The sequence below is a fragment of the Sinohyriopsis cumingii genome, chromosome 18, assembly GCF_028554795.1.
Source record: "Sinohyriopsis cumingii isolate HCF-2022 chromosome 18, ASM2855479v2, whole genome shotgun sequence".
NCBI lineage: Eukaryota > Metazoa > Mollusca > Bivalvia > Unionida > Unionidae > Sinohyriopsis > Sinohyriopsis cumingii.
In genome coordinates, this window is record NC_142978.1 from 46,117,604 (window position 1) to 46,144,415 (window position 26,812).

Below are 26,812 nucleotides of genomic sequence, written 5' to 3' on the forward strand. Positions count from 1 at the left end.
TGATTGTTTCCAGAAATTATTGGCCTCCCGGGTTCTTATCTTTGAGTACTTTACGCATTATATAAAATCACACTGGTTTAGGAATTAGTAGAACATTAGACAGTGCTTTCTCATCAATGTGTTCTACGTTCTTAATGTCGCTTAATGCCTGACATACAAGTTCAGCGTGTTGTGCTATTACGTCATGGCCAATTTTCTTATAAAACCACTCTTCGTGCATAAACGTGTTATACATTATAATATGTATTTAATCGTATTATCTATCAAGGAGTGATCGTATGAAGGCCAGATTGTCATGTTTTTATTTTGTTTTTTTTTTACTTACGCGCATGTATGTAACACATTTAAAGCGGACCATGCAAATGAATGAAAATGTCATGTAAGTTCCTACTCACTCGGCTAATTCGGCCCGATTTCTTTGATATCAGATGGCAACTTTGTAGTTACTAATATCAATTAACACCAAGTGCTTCGCCGTCAGATCGACTGTTTGATGGCTATTTAATTTGAGAGCGAAATTACCCTGTAAAAGCTTTGTTAAGGAATATATTTTTATATGGCAAGATGATAGAACCGGTTGTGGAATATCAATTCTACCAAGAGGGCGACATGATTCTATATAGTTTATGAGCATGAAATAAATGTTTGTTGCAGAAATAAATAATATGTAGGACAAAATTATACATTCGCTCATAGAAAAAACAAACGAATGAGTATAAGTATGATGGGATATAACAATAGTGTATCCGATCCCAAGAAGCTTCGAACATCCTTGGCCAGTTCATCAAAACTGTCTTGTGTCCAAGAAAATGTGTTCCGTGATAGGAAATACTTAGTTAGGCTCTAGTTTATATATATATATATATATATATATATATATATATATATATATATATATATATATATATATATATATATATATATATAAAGAGAGAGAGAGAGAGAGAGATCCATACATGCATGCATGCATGCATACATACATACATACATATCGATTAAGTCTGGCTTGAAGTCCATTGCTTTTCCCAATTTTAAGAACCTCAAGACAACACCCGTCGACTGCAAAGTTACTGAATGCGCTGACTTTAATGAAGCAAATAACCGCAAATAACAAAACTATAACGTAACATTTGCTTGGCTTCTCCTTGTGTCACATTTGCGTGATTCACCATTAAGCCTTTCGTAGTCAAACATTACTACTTCAGCCATGAATTACAAAACACGACCCAAAACACCCAATGCAGAGAACTGTTCCCATCTGGGGTCGTGATTCAATCACCGGATCAATCGAAATGCAGCTTTGAACTTCATTTCACATTCATGCCACGTGCGCACTTCCACCACACCGCTTTCACAGCCACAACATAAAACACTACAAGATTAAGAGATTACTCCTTCCCAATTATTTCATGGTAAAACACAGTCCCTATCACGAATATTTCGCACTTAAAAACAACATCCTCTACATTAAGATAGGAACTACTTGTCTCATACCATCCGGAAACTTTTTATCCTTCTCTGACCTCGTCTAATGCTAATAATCACGTATACCTAAAATATCCAGAGAATTCCCTGTGTCAAGAAATTAGAAAACTGAACCGCCTTTGTCGTGGAATCCTCATCAATGTTATGTGCATGAGGTTATAGTTGTATGGGTTTAAGGATGCATACAAGAGACTGGTATGCATTCCTATTGCTTTTAATGAAGATTTCTTATTTCAGTTATCTTTCCATGGGTTCTGTATGATACAACCTTTGGTACCAAAGAGCCCTCCACATAAAACCTTTGGTGCAAAAAGATACGAACATGCGGCTGTTTCAAATATCTTTCCATGGGTTCTGTATGGTATCAAAGAGCCATCCACATAAAACCTTTGATGCAAAAAGATACGAATATGCGACTGTTTCAGCTGTAAGTAAATTCATCAAACCTGGGACATGAGACATCCAATATCATACATTATTAATTTATCATCAGTCCTGCATCAGCGTAGGGAGCGACATAATCCATGTTTCAATGACAGCAAGATACAATATATATTTATGATCCCCCAGGCATGTGGAGTCAAACTTTCCAAGAATAGATTGGATCAAGATTTTTTTTTATGGCTTACATAGCAACCATTTTACCTCCATAACACCCAGGTAGAAACTATATATTTAACATAAATTTTAATTAGATAATTGGTGGAAATGTGTGTGGCATGTGTGTGTCTTTTGATCGCGATGACAGACAAACAGGTGGGAAGCGTAAGACTGACCTCTTCTCCAAATCCACTTTATTAAATGCTCCTTTCTTGGAATGTTCCGCAAGATATGCTATAGTCAATATTGTTTCTTATAGCTTCCACAGCAGCCATTGTTTTGTTTGTGTTTACACCAGCTAGGGTGGAAAACATTTAGTGCCGTTTTTGTAACAACTATGGCGATTTAACTCAAAGTTTATGTTATATACAATTCTCTTTTTTGTATTTTCCACAATAGTTATATTCTTGGAGGCTAAGAATCTGTTTGCTAAGCGTAATGCAAAGTGGAGAAGAACGTCTTTGGAAATAATTTAACCCGCACAGTGTTGTTATACTTCACTTTAAGTTGAATGTGAGCCTAGTGAGTCACGCCATCACCCACGCCCACGCCCATCTGGGCCTCTTGTACTTGTTTTGTTTTGATGTAACGACTATGTGTTTTTAAAGTACATAACATAATGAAGCCAAACCAACAAGTCTAGTAAATTGAGAAAATAATGTATTTTCCTGGAACACAAAGTGAAAATTTAGAAGATAAAAACCTCTTACAGTAATGGGAATTAAATCTCAAATAACTTTAAATGATATTCTCTGTTGCAAGTTTAAAAGTATATAATGTTCCAAATGATCTTGAATGCCTTGATGTAAAGAGTTTTGCATTTCTGGATTTACAACAAAGATATAAGCCCGCTCCGGTGTCTTAGTGGTTAGAGCGTCCGCCTCGGGTGCGGGAGGTCGTGGTTTCTATCCCCGGCCGAGTCATACCAGTGACTTACAAAAATGATACTAACAGCAGCCTCGCTTGGCGTTCAGCATTAAGAGGTTAGTGTTAGGACTGGTCGGCCTGGTGTGAGGATAATGTGACTGGGTGGGACATTATGCTATATGTCAGCGGCTTGATGCCCCAGTGCTAGACATCACTATAAACTGGCACATTGCAGACATCGTAGCGATATGACTTAAAAATTGTTAAAGCTACGTTAAAAATCGAAATCACATCACACATCACAAATATATAAACCAGAATGTCTTTGAATGAGTTCTCGACATTTTCCAAAGTACGAATAATTAAAAAAAATAATTCCTCTTAAATTATATATGAACACACCAACAAATGCAGATAATAGATTCCCAAATACTGATATTAAACAAGAATTGATAGTTGTTAACCAAATCCTATATTGACTAATTTCACTTGGGCCTACGACACAACACAAGTTCCTAGGGAAGATCCTAAGTCTTGATCTCAAATTCAAGTAAACATTTTGTATACTTCTTAGATTCAATGCAAAAATCGGGCAAGCATTATCCTCCACCACGGACAAAAATTAGGTACACAATAAAGATACACATAACACCGCCACTAATAAGAAAAAGAAAGATTTATACATACAAGTTCTTTAAAGTATTAATAGAATATACATATGATACTAAAGTAATTAAAATTATGTAGGATAATGTCTTATCAATGACACAAAATACACAAAAAATAAAGCCATATGGCATTTCTATACACGCGATAGAGTATCTAAAATTACATTACTTTTCTGCTAATGTGCCTCATGTCAATATTGTATTTCTGAAACATCAAGTTCCATCTCAACAATCTCTGATGTAAGTTTTAAATTTTAATAATGATGAATGCATCGATCGGAGAATGAGATGAAGCAACATACACTTTCAAAATGTTGCAAAGATTATATCAAAGCTAAAGGTTCCCTCTCGACTGTGGAATAAAGTCTCTGGTGCGTGTTTATTTTTTTGGTTTGAAAAATAACACACTTGATGAACTACACCATTTGTATCTGTTTCAATCAGTACTCCACCAAATCCTGCCTAACTTGCCTTTACAAACATTTCCAATAACTGACTTAAGTATGGAGCTGAAAAACTGGCATGCCTTTAAGTATGACCTTTAATTCCTGAAAAGATTGCTAATATTTGTCAAACAAATGAAACGTGGATTTCTTACTCAACGACTTTGTCAGAGGCTATGCAGTTAGGGAGAAAATGAAAAAAAAAAACAAAAAAAAAAACAACAAAACTTTACGATAATATCTATCTATAACCACACATCGCATCAGTTGCTTTCTACTAACAGTCACTGGGAATTCAGAGATAATCACGACCTTAACATCTACAGGTTTAACTATACTTTGTCCCATACTATGTCATTAAAATGTAATATAAGCATGGCAAAACTCACTTTTACTAAAGTTAACTGTCAGATTTACATCACTGAGTCGATCAAAGAATTTTCGAAAGGTATAGTAGAGATGTTTCCAGGTGTAGCTGTAGATGATGACGTCATCGATGTATGTATCATATTATCTAGACCAGTTTTTTTCACGTTCATTACACGTCGGAATGTTGGGGACTCTTTCATACCCAATGGCACGAATTTATATTGATAGAGTCCATCTGAAGTTTTTAATTTGTTTTGGGGGAGAGGGTCTTTCCGTAAGTAGAAACAGCTAGAATCCTTATATTATGTCAAACTTGGTGATATATTTTGCATATCCGATTTCGTTAATGCAATCCTCGATTATTAGCATTTGAAATTATTCCATTTTGATTATACTGTTGACTTTTGTATAGTCAGTGGACATAATGGATGTATTATCTAGTTTCGACACAACACTTTATTGTGAAATCCGATTATTTTTACTTGCTTCTATGTAATCATTATTCAGTAAATATTAATTATCTTTTTCAGACTTTCACGCTCGAAAAGGATTCATCCCGTACCGATGCTGTTTCACAAGTATAAAACCTTTAATCTCAACATCCTGATAAATTTTAAATGTTCGGTTGGAGCATCAGGAAACAAATACTTATATTAACATTATAGTTGTTTTAGTTCACTCGGTCAGGTAGTTGTACATGTGGAAGTTTCTGGTCCAGAGTATTAAATGTTTCTGAATTGTGCAGATTTGGTTAAACCAAAGTCAATACAGGTTGATTGCCTTCCACCATTTAAATCCACACTGTGTGGGACAGATATAGATAAATTGACTGAATAATTAACGGGGCTATCTCTACTAAAATACTCATTTAACATATTATTAAGAAAATGTTGTTTCTGTCTCATCACCCCATGAGCCTTAAAGATACAATATAAGTATTTTACCGTCTTTTCACTCGTATAAGGAGCATACAATTTAGCCCGAAGAAAAGTTGAAAGTTTGGGCGAGAGAGCCAGAACTCTATCCGCAGGCTTTGTATTTGTGTCATACCTTTATTTCATTTTTTGACAAAGTTAGAGTCAAGACTGCATTTTGTAACTTCACAAGCTTCTGAAAACGTTCAATCTAAATAAGAAACATAGTCAGGTAGATTAATTTCTGAACCTTCATTTTGAAACAGGTTTCTCTTTTAATAATTTCAGTGTTCCAAAAATGAAATTATTTTTTATCTGATTCACTAGCAGCAAACAACAGCAAATGAACATCCCCATCCCAATCGTCTCCTGTATTAAATCAATTTGACAGAATCAAATTCACTAAAGGCTCGTGCAATCTTTATAAATCCCACTGACTTTCATGGTGATAGGCGGAAAATGTAAATTATTAATTCATGCATAACTTCTTGGAGAACACAAGACATAAAATCTGATCCTTGATTAGATTGGCCAGATTGGGAAAATGATAAGTGTAGAAAAGTCTTTATCCAGGCTTTTACTATGGTTTTAATTTTAATATTTCTCAAAGGAATTGCCACTGGAAATCTTGTGGACTCACACATTACGGTCACCCTGTTCCACAAAAGAGTGGTACTTTTGTTGCTTCACTTCTGCTAATAGACCCTGGAACAAACTGGAGATTCCATACTCCAATCCCTGCTTGATAAAGAGTGATTGTCGTTGGTTAGAATAAAGAAATTAGTAGTACAAGAGGACCAATGTGGCACCTGTTTGACCTAACCAATGTATTGCTTTCAATAAAGACCTTGTCCTTGACCTTGACTGCTTTGAAATAAGAGCATTTGCTTTCACCGCGTTTTTATGTTATTTTACTTATTTATGAACCTGTAGCAACCTGTAACAATAAAAATTGAAGCACAGATAATGATTTTGATCAATATTATCTTTCGGACGTCCGATGTGCGATTTAAAAGCATTCGTATGAGACTGAGATGATAGTTTATACCAACTATCTGATCAGAGGAAGACGTAGTGACAAATATGGTGAGTCAAGGAATAATCATCAGCTGTGAGAGCAGCACTATGCAAAATTTCCACCTTTTGCTCATCAAGATAATTCCTAACATCACTATGGATGCAATTCTTGAACTCTTCAATGAATTTGAGTTGAATGGAGTTGTGGTAAGGTTTATCGACATTCTTAGCTGAGCACCACCTATCAAATGCTCTATTGGCCATTTCAAGGTTTCAGCCATTTTCTCAACATGGTAAAAGTATTCATATACTTCTTTTTCTCGTAAAGGAGTATTAACCTAATAGATCTTGTAACATCAAAAACTGAACTTGTGTGTGTGTGTGTGTGTGTGTGTGTGTGTGTGTGTGTGTGTGTAGCGGGGTCCGCCTGATAGTTCTGATTTTATTAATTCTAATGACGTTTATCATGATTGTTTTGGAGGGTTGAGAATGGAGTTATTGCCTACCTGCCATTTGTCAAAATGTTAGTAGTAAACAAGATGCTGAGTTCAAGAGCTGGTGTACCATTAGTGGGATGTGTTTACAGGGAATTAGCAAACATTGATTCGTTCATGTTTATGACTCGTCTTTGGAATCATTTATCGTTGTGTTCGGATATAATATGAGATGAACTATTTATTCAAATCATTCATTGGAATTAGAAAGTACTCATTAAGTTCTTGGACTAAGACACTACTTTGGGCTTACTGAGGAGTGTTTCAAAGTCAGTTTGATTTGTATTACTACAGCACATCAGAACATTCAAGAGTATAGGAATTAATTCTGAACATTATATACTAGTGGACTTGAGAAAGAACATGAATGATTCTTTGCAATTTAATTCACAATATTTTGTGTCGTTTGAATTTCAATTTACATTCAAGCGAAATAAAATATTCTTGTTGAAGTTTACTTAAATTGTTGGTTTAACTTCCTTTACTTTATTTCACTTATTTTAAGATCCATAGTCGCAACACGTAATATTATTTATAAATAAAGCACATCAAGATTTCTCTAAATCTTATGATTATAATCGACAAGCTCTTCTCATATTTCATTTAGCACGTTTACGATCGAATAAGAAACATACATAGTCAATATTTTAGGGAAGGTCAGTTGAACTTGAACTTTAAGTTGTTATGCAATAAAATTAATTTTAACTTCTTTTTTTATACAGAAACCTTTCTATCATATAATATGATAATGTATTGTAAAAAAGAAAGATAAAGAAAACGTTTTCCTATCCTTAAATAAATAATTGTTATTTTATTATGTAAAAACCTTCTTCATCACCTGTGATGTCATCAAAATCTGCAAGTGTAATAACTTTGCAATACGTTACCTCCCATGATAAATCGTTAATAGCTCAAAAGGTCATAACTTTTCTAAAGACTTTTCTCGTATTTTAATTATTCTTTACCTTAAAATGTCCTCATTTTTAATACATAAAAGTCACTTAAAGCAATACTACGTTTACGAGTTATTTCACTTCATAATATAGCAATATAGAATTAATGCTCTCTTAAAATTATTTGTGCCTCTACCTATTAACGTGGAATAAAAAATTGTATAAGAAAGATAATTGGCACTTGTATGCATTATATTTTATCATATCTTTCGTGAACATAAACCTTTAGGAGAAAATAAAAGTAATCACTCTCATAGGAAGTTTGTTTTCTTAATTATCTCGTGGAATCACTAATGTTTAACATGTCAGTATTAAAAGAAGACGATTGATTTTCGTGTTGTATGAGTCGGTCCTACATGCTCTGCCTATTTGGCTTCCTGTCTGTCTGTCTTTCTCTCCCAAACAATATTTCATCAGACAGTACAGATCTGGCGGATACTTTAGTTTCCGCATTCATGAATAATTATTAAATAGACGTATACCATTATCATTGGACGTATGGTATGAACAAATAGACGTATGGTATAAATAGACGTATACCATTATCATTGGACGTATGGTATGGAATAAATAGACGTATACCATTATCATTAAACGTATGGTATGGTATAAATAGACGTATGGTATACATACATAGACGTATACCATTATCATTGGAGTTACTAACAGATGTAGCGTAGATTATGCAGCGCAAGAAAGAATGTTTCCCAAAAAAAATTAAATTGATAAAAGTATGACAAGAAAGACTTAATAATTGGACACTATCATTAGTAGCTTTATTATTTAGAGTCGTCGTTTCATTCTGATATATATATATATATATATATATATATATATATATATATATATATATATATATATATATATATATATATATATATATATACATATACATATATATATATATATATATATATATATATATATATATATATATATATATATATATATATATATATATATATATATATATATATATATATATATATATATCACAATTTCACAAAAGTCCAAACTAGAAACTCAAAGCTGGAGTTATTTTAAAATATACAAACAATATTCTTTTTCTTCAAGTTATTGTATGTGTAGAAAGTTTGTATTTTTTCCTGAACTTTTCATACTATAATTCCTAACTTAACATCGTTTTCGCAGGATAGTAAAACAAAAGCTTTTAAAAAACCGAAACAAACATTGGGACAGTGGTATCATCATGTGGCGTGGCTTGCACGATATCAGTTTTCCCTTTGTAGCAATGAATTGGTCTTATTTGTATTATTTTGATAGTGAAGACTAGCGACAGTCACATAGTACATGGTTTAAACGGGTACTATACGATGTACTTTTCGACCGGTGTGCATTTTTAAACAGGTACTATACCATGTACTTTTCAACCAGTGTGTATGTTAAAACAGGTACTATACCATGTACTTTTCAACCAGTGTGTATGTTTAAACAGGTACTATACCATGGACTTTTCGACCAGTGTGTATGTTAAAACAGGTACTATACCATGTACTTTTTAACTAGTGTGTATGTTAAAACAGGTACTATACCATGTACTTTTCAACTAGTGTGTATGTTAAAACAGGTACTATACCATGTACTTTTCAACCAGTGTGTATGTTAAAACAGGTACTATACCATGTACTTTTCAACCAGTGTGTATGTTAAAACAGGTACTATACCATGTACTTTTCAACCAGTGTGTATGTTAAAACAGGTACCATACCATGTACTTTTCAACTAGTGTGTATGTTAAAACAGGTACTATACCATGTACTTTTCAACTGATGTGTATGTTAAAACAGGTACTATACCATGTACTTTTCGACCAGTGTGTATGTTTAAACAGGTACTATACCATGTACTTTTCAACCAGTGTGTATGTTAAAACAGGTACTATACCATGTACTTTTCGACCAGTGTGTATGTTAAAACAGGTACTATACCATGTACTTTTCAACCAGTGTGTATGTTAAAACAGGTACTATACCATGTACTTTTCAACTAGTGTGTATGTTAAAACAGGTACTATACCATGTACTTTTCAACCAGTGTGTATGTTAAAACAGGTACTATAGCATGTACTTTTCAACTAGTGTGTATGTTAAAACAGGTACTATACCATGTACTTTTCAACCATTGTGTATGTTAAAACAGGTACTATACCATGTACTTTTCAACTAGTGTGTATGTTAAAACAGGTACTATACCATGTACTTTTCGACTGGTGTGTATGTTAAAACAGGTACTATACCATGTACTTTTCAACCAGTGTGTATGTTAAAACAGGTACTATACCATGTACTTTTCAACTGATGTGTATGTTAAAACAGGTACTATACCATGTACTTTTCGACTGGTGTGTATGTTAAAACAGGTACTATACCATGTACTTTTCAACCAGTGTGTATGTTAAAACAGGTACTATACCATGTACTTTTCAACTAGTGTGTATGTTAAAACAGGTACTATACCATGTACTTTTCGACTGGTGTGTATGTTAAAACAGGTACTATACCATGTACTTTTCAACCAGTGTGTATGTTAAAACAGGTACTATACCATGTACTTTTCAACCAGTGTGTATGTTAAAACAGGTACTATAGCATATACTTTTCGACTGGTGTGTATGTTAAAACAGGTACTATACCATGTACTTTTCAACCAGTGTGTATGTTAAAACAGGTACTATACCATGTACTTTTCAACTAGTGTGTATGTTAAAACAGGTACCATACCATGTACTTTTCAACCATTGTGTATGTTAAAACAGGTACTATACCATGTACTTTTCAAACAGTGTGTATGTTAAAACAGGTACTATAGCATATACTTTTCAACTAGTGTGTATGTTAAAACAGGTACTATACCATGTACTTTTCAACCATTGTGTATGTTAAAACAGGTACTATACCATGTACTTTTCAACCAGTGTGTATGTTAAAACAGGTACTATAGCATATACTTTTCGACTGGTGTGTATGTTAAAACAGGTACTATACCATGTACTTTTCAACCAGTGTGTATGTTAAAACAGGTACTATACCATGTACTTTTCAACCATTGTGTATGTTAAAACAGGTACTATACCATGTACTTTTCAACCAGTGTGTATGTTAAAACAGGTACTATACCATGTACTTTTCCACTAGTGTGTATGTTAAAACAGGTACTATACCATGTACTTTTCAACCATTGTGTATGTTAAAACAGGTACTATACCATGTACTTTTCAACCAGTGTGTATGTTAAAACAGGTACTATAGCATATACTTTTCGACTGGTGTGTATGTTAAAACAGGTACTATACCATGTACTTTTCAACCATTGTGTATGTTAAAACAGGTACTATACCATGTACTTTTCAACCAGTGTGTATGTTAAAACAGGTACTATACCATGTACTTTTCAACTAGTGTGTATGTTAAAACAGGTACTATACCATGTACTTTTCAACCATTGTGTATGTTAAAACAGGTACTATACCATGTACTTTTCAACCAGTGTGTATGTTAAAACAGGTACTATAGCATATACTTTTCGACTGGTGTGTATGTTAAAACAGGTACTATACCATGTACTTTTCAACTAGTGTGTATGTTAAAACAGGTACTATACCATGTACTTTCAACCAGTGTGTATGTTAAAACAGGTACTATACCATGTACTTTTCAACCAGTGTGTATGTTAAAACAGGTACTATAGCATATACTTTTCAACTAGTGTGTATGTTAAAACAGGTACTATACCATGTACTTTTCAACCAGTGTGTATGTTAAAACAGGTACCATACCATGTACTTTTCAACCAGTGTGTATGTTAAAACAGGTACTATACCATGGACTTTTCAACCAGTGTGTATGTTAAAACAGGTACTATAGCATGTACTTTTTAACTAGTGTGTATGTTAAAACAGGTACTATACCATGTACTTTTCAACCAGTGTGTATGTTAAAACAGGTACTATAGCATATACTTTTCGACTGGTGTGTATGTTAAAACAGGTACTATACCATGTACTTTTCAACTAGTGTGTATGTTAAAACAGGTACTATACCATGTACTTTTCAACCAGTGTGTATGTTAAAACAGGTACTATACCATGTACTTTTCAACCAGTGTGTATGTTAAAACAGGTACTATAGCATATACTTTTCAACTAGTGTGTATGTTAAAACAGGTACTATACCATGTACTTTTCAACCAGTGTGTATGTTAAAACAGGTACCATACCATGTACTTTTCAACCAGTGTGTATGTTAAAACAGGTACTATACCATGGACTTTTCAACCAGTGTGTATGTTAAAACAGGTACTATAGCATGTACTTTTTAACTAGTGTGTATGTTAAAACAGGTACTATACCATGTACTTTTCAACCAGTGTGTATGTTAAAACAGGTACTATACCATGTACTTTTCGACTGGTGTGTATGTTAAAACAGGTACTATACCATGTACTTTTCAACCAGTGTGTATGTTAAAACAGGTACTATACCATGTACTTTTCGACTGGTGTGTATGTTAAAACAGGTACTATACCATGTACTTTTCAACCAGTGTGTATGTTAAAACAGGTACTATACCATGTACTTTTCAACCAGTGTGTATGTTAAAACAGGTACTATAGCATGTACTTTTCAACGAGTGTGTATGTTAAAACAGGTACTATACCATGTACTTTTCCACTAGTGTGTATGTTAAAACAGGTACTATACCATGTACTTTTCGACTGGTGTGTATGTTAAAACAGGTACTATACCATGTACTTTTCAACCAGTGTGTATGTTAAAACAGGTACTATACCATGTACTTTTCAAACAGTGTGTATGTTAAAACAGGTACTATAGCATGTACTTTTCAACTAGTGTGTATGTTAAAACAGGTACTATAGCATGTACTTTTCCACTAGTGTGTATGTTAAAACAGTTACTATACCATGTACTTTTCAACTAGTGTGTATGTTAAAACAGGTACTATACTATATACTTTTCAACTAGTGTGTATGTTAAAACAGGTACTATACCATGTACTTTTCAACCATTGTGTATGTTAAAACAGGTACTATACCATGCACTTTTCAACCAGTGTGTATGTTAAAACAGGTACTATACCATGTACTTTTCGACTAGTGTGTATGTTAAAACAGGTACTATACCATATACTTTTCAACCATTGTGTATGTTAAAACAGGTACTATACCATGTACTTTTCAACTAGTGTGTATGTTAAAACAGGTACTATACCATGTACTTTTCAATTAGTGTGTATGTTAAAACAGGTACTATACCATGTACTTTTCAATTAGTGTGTATGTTAAAACAGGTACTATACCATGTACTTTTCAACTAGTGTGTATGTTAAAACAGGTACTATACCATGTACTTTTCAACTAGTGTGTATGTTAAAACAGGTACTATACCATATACTTTTCGACCAGTGTGTATGTTAAAACAGGTACTATACCATGTACTTTTCGACTAGTGTGTATGTTAAAACAGGTACTATACCATGTACTTTTCGACCAGTGTGTATGTTAAAACAGGTACTATACCATGTACTTTTCAACCAGTGTGTATGTTAAAACAGGTACTATACCATGTACTTTTCAACTAGTGTGTATGTTAAAACAGGTACTATGCCATGTACTTTTCAACCAGTGTGTATGTTAAAACAGGTACTATGCCATGTACTTTTCAACTAGTGTGTATGTTAAAACAGGTACTATGCCATGTACTTTTCAACCAGTGTGTATGTTAAAACAGGTACTATACCATGTACTTTTCCACTAGTGTGTATGTTAAAACAGGTACTATACCATGTACTTTTCGACTGGTGTGTATTTTTAAACAGGTACTATAGCATGTACTTTTCGACCAGTGTGTATGTTTGTTTGCTGTTGCTGTCGTTTAATATGTAAAGCAGCCATTGTAATAAATTGTACAATCTTCTGTGCCAGCTTGAAATGTCGAAAAGTAATGTCCTTGAAATGAAGAGGCAACCGGAAAAAGTCTCTTAAAGATCCAGCTAGAAACTTTATTTTGAACCAATCTGGCCATTATTTATTCAAATAATTTAAAGTATACACAAATGTTTTGAAAGGTATTTAGCTTAGTAATTTGTCCTTATAAACCATATGTTAAATGAAAAATTGAAGTAATAAATGATGGAGATATATACATACGAGTGCCGTATATAATATTTTTCAAGAGATTTTGAAGGTTCCTTTTTACCGACAAATTAAGAAAAGAAAAGAAAAGGTCAAATTAAATACACAAAATGAAAATGGCATAGAATAAATTACGACCAGAATATGTTTTCCATATTCACAAAACAAATATGCTCATAATGCTTTTCATCAGCGTCATAGAAAATCCCAAAATAAAAAGACTTAAGAACTGCCATGAAAGACATCTTTATTAATATAGTGAATTGAGAAGTGATGATATTAACATGCGATAATCTTAAATACGCAAAACTATCACATAACAAATACAGTAACAAAGCATTAACAATCACAAATGTCGCAGAGTAAGTACGTGCTAAAAGAAAAACATGCCACCTTTGGCACCATTTAAAGACCGTAACAAAATTTGTGTTTATGAACATGTTATGCGTGCATGGATTTGTAAACTGCATAAACCTTGAGTAATAAAGAATTATTATAAACGCAAGGAAAGAAAGATTATATATATATATATATATATATATATATATATATATATATATATATATATATATATATATATATATATATATATATATATATATTGCTTACTTTGATTTGTGACTCATTTTATGTTTCATCCTAAGGACCTCAAAAAATAATCACGAACATATTTTTAAAAATTATGATTTTTTAAATCGTGCATTATACGTATGTACACGTCTACGTATCTTTACGATAGATCATCAGTTCACACACACATACACACACACGCACACAGAAACATAATCATGGGTAATACAAAGCAAAAATTATCATAGTTTGCTTAATATCATGTGTTGTATTCTAAAAGAATTGCCTTCTCCAGAGGGAATTGGTCTTTTATTGTCTTGTATGGTTGGGTTTTGTGCCCGAGCCGAATACGAGATTGGAATGCAGTATTCCATGTTCGCCTCTCAACTTTCCACGCTTAACCTTATATCGCAATAATCATTAATAAAAATTAAAGAAAACAAGAATCGTGTTTAAAACTTTTTGCAAAGACAACGAGCGAGATCGAGAAGTGGTAATATTAGAGCTCCTATTTTCATTTCACTATTGAGGCTTTTAAATTAGTCTGTCAAAATTTTTAAATGAAAATATTTTATTTCTGGTAAAATAATTACAAATCCCAAAAGGAGTTGATATTCTGAAATAAACTTCGGCAATTACAAAATGTTTAAGAATAGTTTGCACTAGAAATTTATGAATCGTCAATACCCAACACATAATTCAAAAAAATGACAGGTGTATCGCTATTAAAATTGAATTTGATAGGAAATAGTGTATTTCCAACATTTCTCAAGATTGTTTCATTTCGCCGTTTCAAGAATAAATAAAGAACGGCGATATTTTCCCGCAGTTATGTCTCTTTTTATGTGTTTAATTTCACATATATAGACACGCGCTCGCTCGCTTTTATTTCATTTCATAGGCCTGATCATTCCGAATAGTCACGGAAATAAATAGTGCGCGAAACAACAAAAGAGTTCTACAAAATGTGCAAAAAAGCAATGGTTAGTACCCTGTCGGATCAGCAAGCATTGCAAACTTTATACTTAGTCAAATATGTGTCTCTCTGGACATTTGTATTCTTACGTTCTTGGTCAAGAAACACAAATTGGAATACAGTAGCCAGAAATATGTGTTTATTTTCTCAAATTTCATCTTTGGCCCGACAAATGTATCGTCACTTTCACAATATAATTTTACGAATCAATATATTACGTTCCCTTAAGGCAAAACAGAACAAAATTAAAGGCTGAACTATATAAAAGCTCAGATAACTTACCTTACTGGAGTCCAAGGCAACAATGAACGAGCGTCTTGCTTAACATTTTGTTTAGACCACGTGGATATCATTTAATAACACGATCACACTCCTGTCGCTGTGTGCTGTAACACGATTTACACTCCTACTGCGCTGTGTTAGAACACCATTTATACTCCTGTCGCGTTATGTTAAACCACTATTTACACTCCTGTCGCTGTGTGGTGGAACTCGTTTTATTTTCCTATTTCAATGTGTCAGAACACCTTTTATACTCCTGTCGCGTTATGTTAAACCACCATTTACATTCCTGTCGTGTTGGTCTATACCACGTCTTACACTCCTGTCATTTTGTGCTATACCACGATTTACATTCTTGTCGTTTTTTATAATTATAACACCATTTATGCTCGTGTCGCGTTGTGTTAAACCACGATTTACACTCCTGTCGCGTTTTGCTATACCACGATTTAGGTTAAGAAAAGGATAAACGGAATGGAAGGTAAGAGAGAATAATGACTGCTTTAAATTATCATGCATTTCTACAAAGCGCACATACGCATTCGTATTTTAAGATTGCAGGTTGCATGCAGTACGGTTCCAAATCCATTAATTTCTGCTTTATTAAACATTTACGGCTGAAGGATTATACATAAAACTAATACTGATCATATAAACTCGTATTATTTCTGTATTCCATTGTCTTGTTACTTGTGGGGAATTTCACTCGTAGACACGCCATATTTAAGCCGCTTTTGAAAATTATCAATCAGAACGTATCGTTTTCATATCAAAGCAAGGTTTAAAAACTGAGATACAGATGTAATGACACGGTGAATAAGCAATATTGTTTTAATTATAAGTGAAGGTTTGCATACTTTTAAAAAAAAGTAAATCAGAATGAAAATGTTCAGTCGAAAACAGACAACTTAAAATAAGCATTTTTGTGAACGAGAATTTACTCGGCAAAGCAAGCCATACAAATGCTTATTTGAAAAGGGAACGCGAATAGCGTCCAGTGCGATATAAAAAAAAATATTTATTGTAAAAACAGCCTGAAAAATATTGCGGATAGAAACATTCTTTTACTTTGGCTTCATTTCTTTCATCTCGTTCCTTTTCCTGCTATTTCTCACCACTCTCCTGTCTCCGTTCTTTCATCGAAATCCCGTCTCAGTTATTTCATACCGTGTCACTGTCTCAGTTATTTCATACGTTCATTTCACACTTTTTTCATACCTTTCGTTTCTAAGTTCATGCAAAAACAGTATGTATACGATTCACGCTGCAAAGTTCAAAGCTCCTGTAATGCGAATATTCGGGAGTGGACAAAAAATTATATATCCTTTGGGAGCAGTTGCCCTTTGAACAAGCGCTTATTACTGTCGTCGCCATATTGAAACTGGCAATCCTGATTTGTTTTTCCCCAGAAACTAAAAGGAGTACCTTTATAAAAACCAAATAAAATGTTAGAAACATTGCTGATGAAATAAATGTCACAAAACAGCTGGAAAGTTCCAGTTAGCGTACGGTTATCGTTAAGGAAGGAAACAATCCTACGGAATTATTAAAGCCCGTGTAAGAGGAACTTTCCGTATCCATTCCTCAGGCTGTTCGAATTAATACAGTTTCATATGCGTGATATGATACCATTCGCGGTGCCATTTCAACCCAGTTTTTCATATTTTCAAATCAAACGTACCATAAACGTTGTCTTAGATACATTAAACAAAACGTATTCACGTCTATAGCCAAATGTTTGTTTTCTTACCAAATTCAGATTATTGGAAATGTTGGAATCTGCACACAAATACCGTACATGAGCGTTATTACTTGAATAATGCGGAATTCATATTGTATACCAGGTTACCAAATATGGACCACTTCCTGAAAACGAAATATTTCCATGAGACAGAGAACCCTGTTGATAAATCAAACTAAAGGATCAGAAAAAAACATAATTTGTGCGAAGATGTTATCTATTACGAGGTTAAATAATTAGATGATAATTTCTTTTGTGGCTTTTTGCATGATATATTTTATTGTGTAAAAAAGTTATATTTTATCTATTATATGGAAATCTTCCTCCTAAAGCGTATCTTAGAACATTAAATTCGCCATTCATTCCCAGTCTTGCTCCACCCCCAATTCACTTCGAGTTAACCATATTTATATGCTTATCATAAATTTAACATTAATTTAAAAGAATAGTAGATTTGAGATGACCTGGCCCATTTTTAAAACTATACGAAATATTTTACCTTATCAAATCTCAACACCATGTTAAAGCGAATGAGGTTACGTCGCGTTGTTTTTATTATACACTATTGACAACGTGGTGCAGAAGATTTAACTTCTTGCAGAAGTGAACGGTGGCGACTAGGATATCTTCGGTCAAATTTGCATCCCCAGAATGGTAGGCAGCTTTAATTTATTTCACTAGGTCACACAATGTTCAGGTTTTGTTGTTGCCATTATAATTCCTGATGGAAAATATATTGATGCGGCGCATGGTGTGAGGGGAAATTTTTATTTTCACATTTATTTTAAAATATAGAAATGAAGGAATATAAAATATCTCACCAATAATTGTCTATATTTAATTCCTAAGTAAGTATAAGAAATGAGTGCAATTATACAAAAGGGCTCATAAATATTATATTTTGTGAGCATGTGCCATTTATCTGCATCGGAAGGTTTCGATGTATTTGGGGAAAATATTCTTTACTTCATAAACTGATGGGGCTGATCTCACGGTCAAAGGCATACACGTCTGATTGCTTACAGGATTTTGATTGGCTTACGATATTTTTGAGCTCTGACCAATCAAACGACAAAAATCATAATTTGGAGTTGAGCGTGAATTTGAGCATTAAAATGTTTTCATAACATAACCAATTTGTAGGAATATGATCATTACTGTCTCCCATTTACACAAGGGTTTCTTGATTCACGATCCTTAATTTACAGTGCTTACTTTGATAGCAGCTTTTGTTTATTTCATGCGTCGTATATTCCATGACAACGTGCGTTATGTTAGCAAAAGAACGATTATTGATGCTACTTATGAGGCATTTGACTGTTAAAACTTCTCACAGAATGGTAAATTACAAATTTTGCGGGGGCTAATCATGCAAATTTTACACAAAATTTATTTCACTGCTATATAATATTCTAAACCCAAACGATATTATGGTCATGTACATTTTACATAAAAGAGAACCAATTTAAAAAAATAATATTGCAATATTTACATACCCGTGTGTGTGTGTTTATTTGTATGTATGTATGCGTATTACTGCTGAGATTTTAATCGTTTCCCTGTTTGTCTGTCTGTCTCTCTCTCCAAATGACCACGTGGTACTACTTAAACAAACGTCAAAGTTATGTGAATGCTAACCAATATATCTCAATCGTTATTTTATGAATGATCAGACTTTGAAAACAATTTCCGCTGTACTTACACTGCTGTTTTATAGTATCACGTTTCTTCTGACATCATAAGCATGCCACCTTAACTGTAAAGTAAATTTGGTTAATCAAGTACACCTTTTTCTTTAGTTTTTATCATTAGTTTTCTATGAAGGCTTTGACCACAGTTTGTGTTTATTGTCACATATGTTTTAAGGGTTTGAAAGCATACAACATATAAATGACTATTTTTAAAAAATCAAGGTTCTAACAATACAAGAATTTGCCTTTTAAATACATTCATTCTAGTAAGAAAAAGACCGTTCATTGTATACAGAAACGCTTCACAGCTATCCCGTACATAACTTACATACAAAAATAATTTATGACTGAAGATAACATGAAGAAATTATAGTTTCAATGATGCATCACATAAATTTACAATAAACAAAGTAGAACCTTTAGGAATCCTAATCTATGAATTGCATTATTTGATGATAAGTGCAAAAATGCATTTAGCGTTACCATGGTAACCTACAGTAAGCTTTAAATCAATTAGTTGCCACGCAACAAGGCGGTCACATCGAAACAAATTGATCCCATTTTCTAAAACCACACACTCACTCAGCTGTGACAGATGATCGAGGACAAACATGAATTCATCTTCTTCGTTTCATAGAATATTTACCAAATAAAATTTTTCGGAAGGCGTTGCGAAATTCAGGATTGAAAATTGTATAGATTATAGGATTCAAAAGGCTATTCAAATACCCAAGCCACAACACAATGCTTAATGCTAAGTCTGGAATTTGATGCCTTTCCAAAAACGGATTAGAAACGGCAATGATGAAAAAAGGCAACCAACAAACTATGAAAGCTCCTGTTATAATGGCCAGAGTTCTTGCTGCTTTCCTCTCTCTTTTCATCTCTAGTTTTTCTTTCGCTTTCTTTGCATTCCTCAGTTGCCTAGGTAACATGTGAACCATCGATTCATCAACGTGTCCGTTAGTTCTCAGTTTGCTGTTTTCATTGTCATCATGTTCCCCACTAGAGCCTCCATTACAAGGCCCTTCCGATACATCCATTCGAGAGGGGGATTCTTTCTGATTGCGAACAGTTAATGCTGTTGTTTCAGTATTCATGGCTGCTGCCTGCGACAGTTTTATTTTGTTCATTTGCGCGAACCTCTTCCTCCGAATTCTCTCTCTAGCAACCATGAATATTTTTCCATATATAATCATCATTAATAGTGTTGGAAGATAGAAAGCTCCTACAGTGGAGAATATTGTGTAACCGTGATCTTGACTAATGATGCATTCTCCTGTAATTTCTGGATTATTGTCAGTATTCTTCCACCCAAAAAGAGGAGGAATAGAGATGCACAGAGCTATAATCCAAACCAGTGCAATCATTATGAGAATCCGCTTGGCCGTACGATTGCGGACGTAATCTATGTGTGTTACCGCCCAGTATCGGTCCACGGATATGGCCAATAGATGAAGAATGGAAGCCGTGCAACACAGTACATCGAATGATATCCACATATCACACATCTCTGCATTGAGAAACCATACCCGGCTTATCACCGACACAACACTTAATGGCATCACCATTGTTGCTACCATGAGGTCCGCCACCGCTAGTGACAAAACTAAATAGTTGGCCACGTTTTGAAGATTTTTCTCCAGAATGATAGCTGCGATGACGAAAACATTTCCAACTATTGTACACAAAATCATAATGCCAAGAATGACTGAAGTCCCTATTAAGTGTTCCACACTAAAAATCACCGGCCCCAAAATTTTCACGCGACCTTGTGTGGTCATTTGTAGGTCAGTGGTAAACAGAGAGCCAGATGGCATCGTCGTAGACATATTACTGTCTGTTAAGTTCGACATATTCAAAACACTGCTCCCATTCATTTTCGACGGCGTCGATATTGTAAATCTCTTATAAAAATAAAGATTACTACTGGTTCATGACCTGAAACAAAAACAGATTTCTAACAAGCTGAATTTCTTCCCATTCATTTATCTCAATATCTGGTGATATCACGTCACCGGCAGCCATAAAGTTAATGGAAATAAGTTAGCAACACCATTCAAGATCCCTTGCTATATGCGTAGATAATTCCTTTTTATTGTACATCCGTGTGTCATGACGAATGTAGCACTCATTGGAATTCAATACGAAAATGATCTTACTTAACTCCACTGGACATGTGTTCTAACATTACAAGATAACGGTAGAAGCGCCTATTGGAAACTAGACTAATGGGTTATCGATGAATATTTCACCGTACCAATATTGTACTGAATATCTCTATCGCCATCATAGGCGGTCTTCTGGGAAACCATGCTTTCGTATTTCATATTGTCCTGGAATAAATATAACGATATCAATGCGTAGACATATTTTCTTTCAGTTGATGACTGAGTAAATGGAGAAAGTCCTTCACAAGCGGCTGTTTGTATGCACGTGGCACAGTTGCATATCTTTTGAATAACAATGGTCCCTAATCGAACATCCTAGAAATTCGTTTCTCATAACAAATGAATCGTCACTGTTCTTGTCTTTTGCTATTTGAATATTCAACCTTTGTATAAATATGGATATTTATTAATATTTATCCAGCAGATAAGACATTAGAGCATTTGTTTGTACAATCCGTTCATAACACATTCGGATATTGTTTGAATCACAACACAATAATAAGCATGGGTGCTTTTAGGGTCACGAGTAGAATCACGTTTTAAAGTCCTTCCTTCCTCATGCACGTTACGAAGTGAGGATCAAAGGAATCTGAAAAAAATTAAAACAAAAGCAAGTTTATAAATGCTATATATAGTTTTATGTTCCACACTATTATCGCTTTACCGTAGATACTAAATGTACACATTTTATATTCCGGTAATTGTTTCTACCTTTGGAAATTCTCGTTTTAGGCCTAGGTCAATTTCTTGCAAAACACAAGAACATTGTTTTATACTTCGTCGAACCCATATATCTGCTTTATAACAAAATAAGTCCCCACAACTGTATCCAATTCTTTCATATATTCAGTTCCACTGTTCGAGTATATCTTTACAAATACCGTCCATACTCGGGGAAAAACATCCAGTTGCAATCTGCACAGACCTCGATCTACTGTCCAATAATACACCTGCAGATCTGGCTCTGTCCAGTTTCTTAGTAGTAATTAATAAAACAAACAACCTATGCCATAATACTCAGGCACATTATTTGACGGCAGATTATGGTCTGTACTGTCTGCTGTTGGAAAGACTAATTAGCGAGCATGAACGTTAAATCGGCAATATAGATATGCTTCAAGTACATCTTGAAATACGCTAATATCAAAATCAATGTTTTATGTAAAAGAAGGATTCAATAGTGCATTTGGAATAGTAACCTCGAACGTGGCAGCATGAACTGTGATGATTTGACTGAAACTTACCGTTATTTAAAAGCAAGTTCTAATAGTCGTAAATCTTACGAAATATCTTCAGAGACTTTTATTTTGAATAGTTTTCATAGAGCTATTCTTACTTTCAGCCAGTCCAATTTTACGCCCTCGCACATATTCATTCAATAAGAGATTGAGTGTAGTTTTCAATCCCTCTAGAACGCATCCAAGTTTATTTACTGTAGATATTTGCTTATAAGACGAAACCATTTACAAGCAACGTTGACCATGATCAGCAGTTTCGTTATGTGACAGCAGATCAGGGTTTATGTTTTTTGTTCTACTGATTACTCCTAACTGAATTGTATAGACCCAGCTCTTCCAGCTCAGTATGCAGTTGGACTTGACTTATAAGCTAGCATTACAGTTCACGTTTGTTTTCAGTTTTGTATACTTAATCTTTCAACTTAATAGTATATTTTTATACAACTGACAAGCGTGCTTAACGAATTCTCAAAATGAGGGGCGAACTTACAAGTAAATAGACAGAAAAAAGATACGCTTACTAATGGTAATCTTTCCAAGAGCTCAAAAAATATTACAAATTCGATATTTATTTGTCTGTAGCTCTTTTTCTGTCTGTTTCTCTATATCGTGTGCGAGAGCATTATAATAACGCTTATCAAAAGTGCAAATTAAAAAAAAAAACATGATAAAAACTCGTTGAAAACAAATATATGTTCTTATTCTACACTTGAAAAAAATCTGTATTGATGTGCCTATTCCTGCTAATTTTTAGATTTCAATGACACATTTTTAGTTGAAAATCTGTATAAAATGTGTGAGAGAGTGGGGGATTTCAGCACAATATAATTCAGTCATTACAACTATCAGCAATATCCAACAACACGTAAAGACCAATATAACCTAAGAAACTGAACACTCTGAAGGATAACAATATCTGAAAAGTTCCAGTTGTAGGTCAACAGTCTGAGTATTCAGTCTAAAGCTATTTTGGAAAGTATGATGACCGGCTGGTCACGACGGAGTAAAAGAGTATGCGAAACCACCGCTTTTATCGCCGATGATTCACTGGCATACGTTAAAACTGGTTATAACCTTGTTAAATACAAAATATTGATGTAAAACAAGAACTTTTTTATTTTTAATAAATAACCTTGTTTTATACGTGATAGCAATGTCAAAGACAGGCCTTATTTATATTTGACAAATAACCTCGTTTTACACGAAATATCGATGCCAAACACATGTCTTATTTATATTTGACAAATACACACTATTCTCTGCTAGGCCACACTTAAGAGAAACGCCGCAATACAATCGATTGTGTCCAGGCAATGTGTCGTTACTCATCCAACAAACACTTAGTCTTGGTTTTGTTAATTGTGTAGATATAAGTTTTGAGGGTTACTGAGTTAATTTCCTACTGACGTATCTGATAAACAGTAATTGAGTTCCGACGACAATGGCTTTAAGAGTCACATGAAGCAAATGATATCAAAGAAAGATTTCTTTAACCTGAATTCCAACGCGAACACGTGTTGCTGACGTTTTCAATGCCATACACTTTTCTTTGAATCCAGAAAGAAAAGGATTCCAATGTCCTTGAACATGCTAAAAGGATAACTTATTCTACAGAAATGGCTGGACATCAGGATTTAAAATGGCACATATCCTTTACATATCTCAGTATATCAGATAGTTAAAATGTTAAAGAGATGTAACGGAGGCAATTATGATTGGGGTTGACGGTTGGGGTGTAGTTTAGAACTGTGTGTAAATGAAATCTCTACTTGACATTAATACAAATAAAAACAACAACTACCTCCAAAACCCACACAAAAATACCCCCCCCCAAAAAAAACCAAAAAACCCCCAACAAAACAACAAACAACGAAAAGCAACTTCCACTAACAACTGTCTTTTATTTTGAAAGCATTCAACCATCTATTTTAGTCTGATATTCAAGCTAGAGGCAAATAATCAATTGTTTTTAATTAATCAACAAGATTCATAATTCATACAATTTTCGTAGCTTTTCTCTGTACTGTGCGTGCACGGACACAAACCTTTATCTGACTGAAATAAAATAGAGAGAGTTTAAAAAAACAACAACAACCCAAAACCATTAAATTTTAAGCATCGTTCTGGCTGGTCAATGATTAGAGCGTTTAAAAGTGCAATTTGGCTTTTGCAATGTTATTTTAAGTTTCTCAAACAAAACAGCTTCATTAGTGAAACTATAAGGTACTGTTTTACTGATGGAAAACTCAACGTGATAAATTCCTATATCTGTGTCACTCCTCCCATAGGATGAAGTGAGACAAAAAAGGCTTCCTTTGGTATCCTTTTATAATGCGCACCAAAGTAGGAACTGCGAAAACTCAGGTTTTATCGCATAAAGCTGGAACTGGTGTTTTGAGGATGGTCACATATGAATTGCTAGAATATTTAACTTTTTTTGAAAAATAACATTTGTACATAGGTAAAGGTCCAAACCATCCAAAATCACAAAAACTTTCGTGCTGACGTGCATTTTCTTGTTTTACTCAAGAAAAGAAAATTTAACAGAAATTTATGTCAATCCTTGTCCATAAAAATTTTTAAAAAATAATATTTAAAAATTCATTAAAAATTTTAAAAGTTGAAGATTCCTCTTATGAAACAAACAGAAAACTATACGAATTTTTATTTTCATTACTGAATAAGAGACAAGAGTCGCGATCACGTCATTCACCGTCGAGTCTTTCCCATAATTAATATCGCTAAGATGCGCTTTTATAATACTTGACGTTATATTGATGACGGCAGCATCTAATGATCCGTCATTTGGAGCTGCACGGTAAGCGTTGATTTTACAAAGGCTGATATCCTTAAGCAATCCTAGCTCATACTTTTCAAAATGGAAAGAGCACATAATGAGCAGGGGTACTGTTGCAGATTAACATTATGTTTCAAGACCTTTTAATCAGTTAGAAAACAGTTCCTTTGTTCAAAGCACGCGTCGTGTGGCGCTTGGTATTAAACTACATCAAGTCTATCGTTTTATTTTTAAGATTTTTAATCTGCCTTAAAGGGAGATCCGCACTGCGTTTTAAATTACTCATTTGTCAATAAGAGTAGAGACTTTGGATTCGTGTACAACGGATATTAATGGTTATATGGGTTTCAGTAATGCATATCAAATAATCATCACAACATATCAGTAATGCATATCAAATAATCAACACAACAGAAAGATATATTTAGTAAAAGAATATGTGATGAGAAAAAAATTGCATTTTTAATATTGGAAAAGATACAACGTCTTTAGTCCATTTCTTATGATAATAATGCTCAAGCTGAAAAACGAAAACCGAAACCTGAAGAATGGAACATGTTAGTGGCTTGTATATTGCCGTAGTTAGGCACTAGTTATGCATTTTCAATGTCCTTTACAGAAATCTCAATGTTTTTTCAAACAAGAAAAGTAAAATATATAGAGTTGTCAACATGGTTGCTGGAGAGAAAGATTATTTCAGTTAATGATATTTATTTTACATTTATCTTCAAATATAGAAAATAGTATCGAGGAAATGAGTCTTAGGTTGAATGACAAGACCGAGTTCTTTAACCATTTTCTTGTCAACCAATGAATGTGTGTCCATTTTTCACTCAACAATGCAATTTTGAAAGAAAACGTAAATATTATCTTGTCACAACACCATGACTACCGTTATGAATTAAAAAGTACTTGCCGTTTCCCAGTCACCTTCGAGCTGCTTTGCATATACAGTGTTGCTGCTACAACGGTACCATTACCAATTACCTATAATGTTAAGAAAAATGTAATCAATATCAGATAACGGTGTTCCGGGGCAGACACACCTCCTGTGTAACCCCGGCAACCAATTGCTAAAACGCACACTCACAGAAAGCTATATTTACTCTCAGTAGCACCACCCACCGCCCTTGATTATGTAACTGTTTGTCATAGATGTGTCGAGTTCACAACAGGTAACACTTCTAAGATCATTTATGATGATCTGCATTTGTAATTATTGCTTAAACATAAATTATTATTTACCAGACTTGGATAATCGCGTGCATAGATCCGCCTTCCTATAGTAATGCGGCATACATCGGTCTACGGTGTCCGTTTTACTTGTTATTTAGTCTCACTGGATAGTTTCGTATTTTGACACCC

At 33.8% G+C, this 26,812-nt stretch overlaps 1 protein-coding gene across 3 annotated transcripts in view; it reads right to left on the minus strand.

Moving 5' to 3' along the window:
• Positions 1–14,214: 14,214 nt before the first annotated feature.
• Positions 14,215–26,812, minus strand: part of LOC149776558 (5-hydroxytryptamine receptor-like) — a 386,681-nt gene continuing 374,083 nt past the window's right edge. For all 3 annotated transcript variants that reach the window (XM_089941017.1, XM_089941018.1, XM_089941016.1), the window contains 2 exons: positions 26,364–26,434; positions 14,215–22,001 (listed from right to left, as the gene is read on the minus strand). In XM_089941017.1, coding sequence (XP_089797143.1) covers positions 19,859–21,121 — 1,263 coding nt within the window. In that variant the 5' untranslated portion in view covers positions 21,122–22,001; positions 26,364–26,434 and the 3' untranslated portion in view covers positions 14,215–19,858. The remainder of the gene's footprint in view (positions 22,002–26,363; positions 26,435–26,812) is intronic.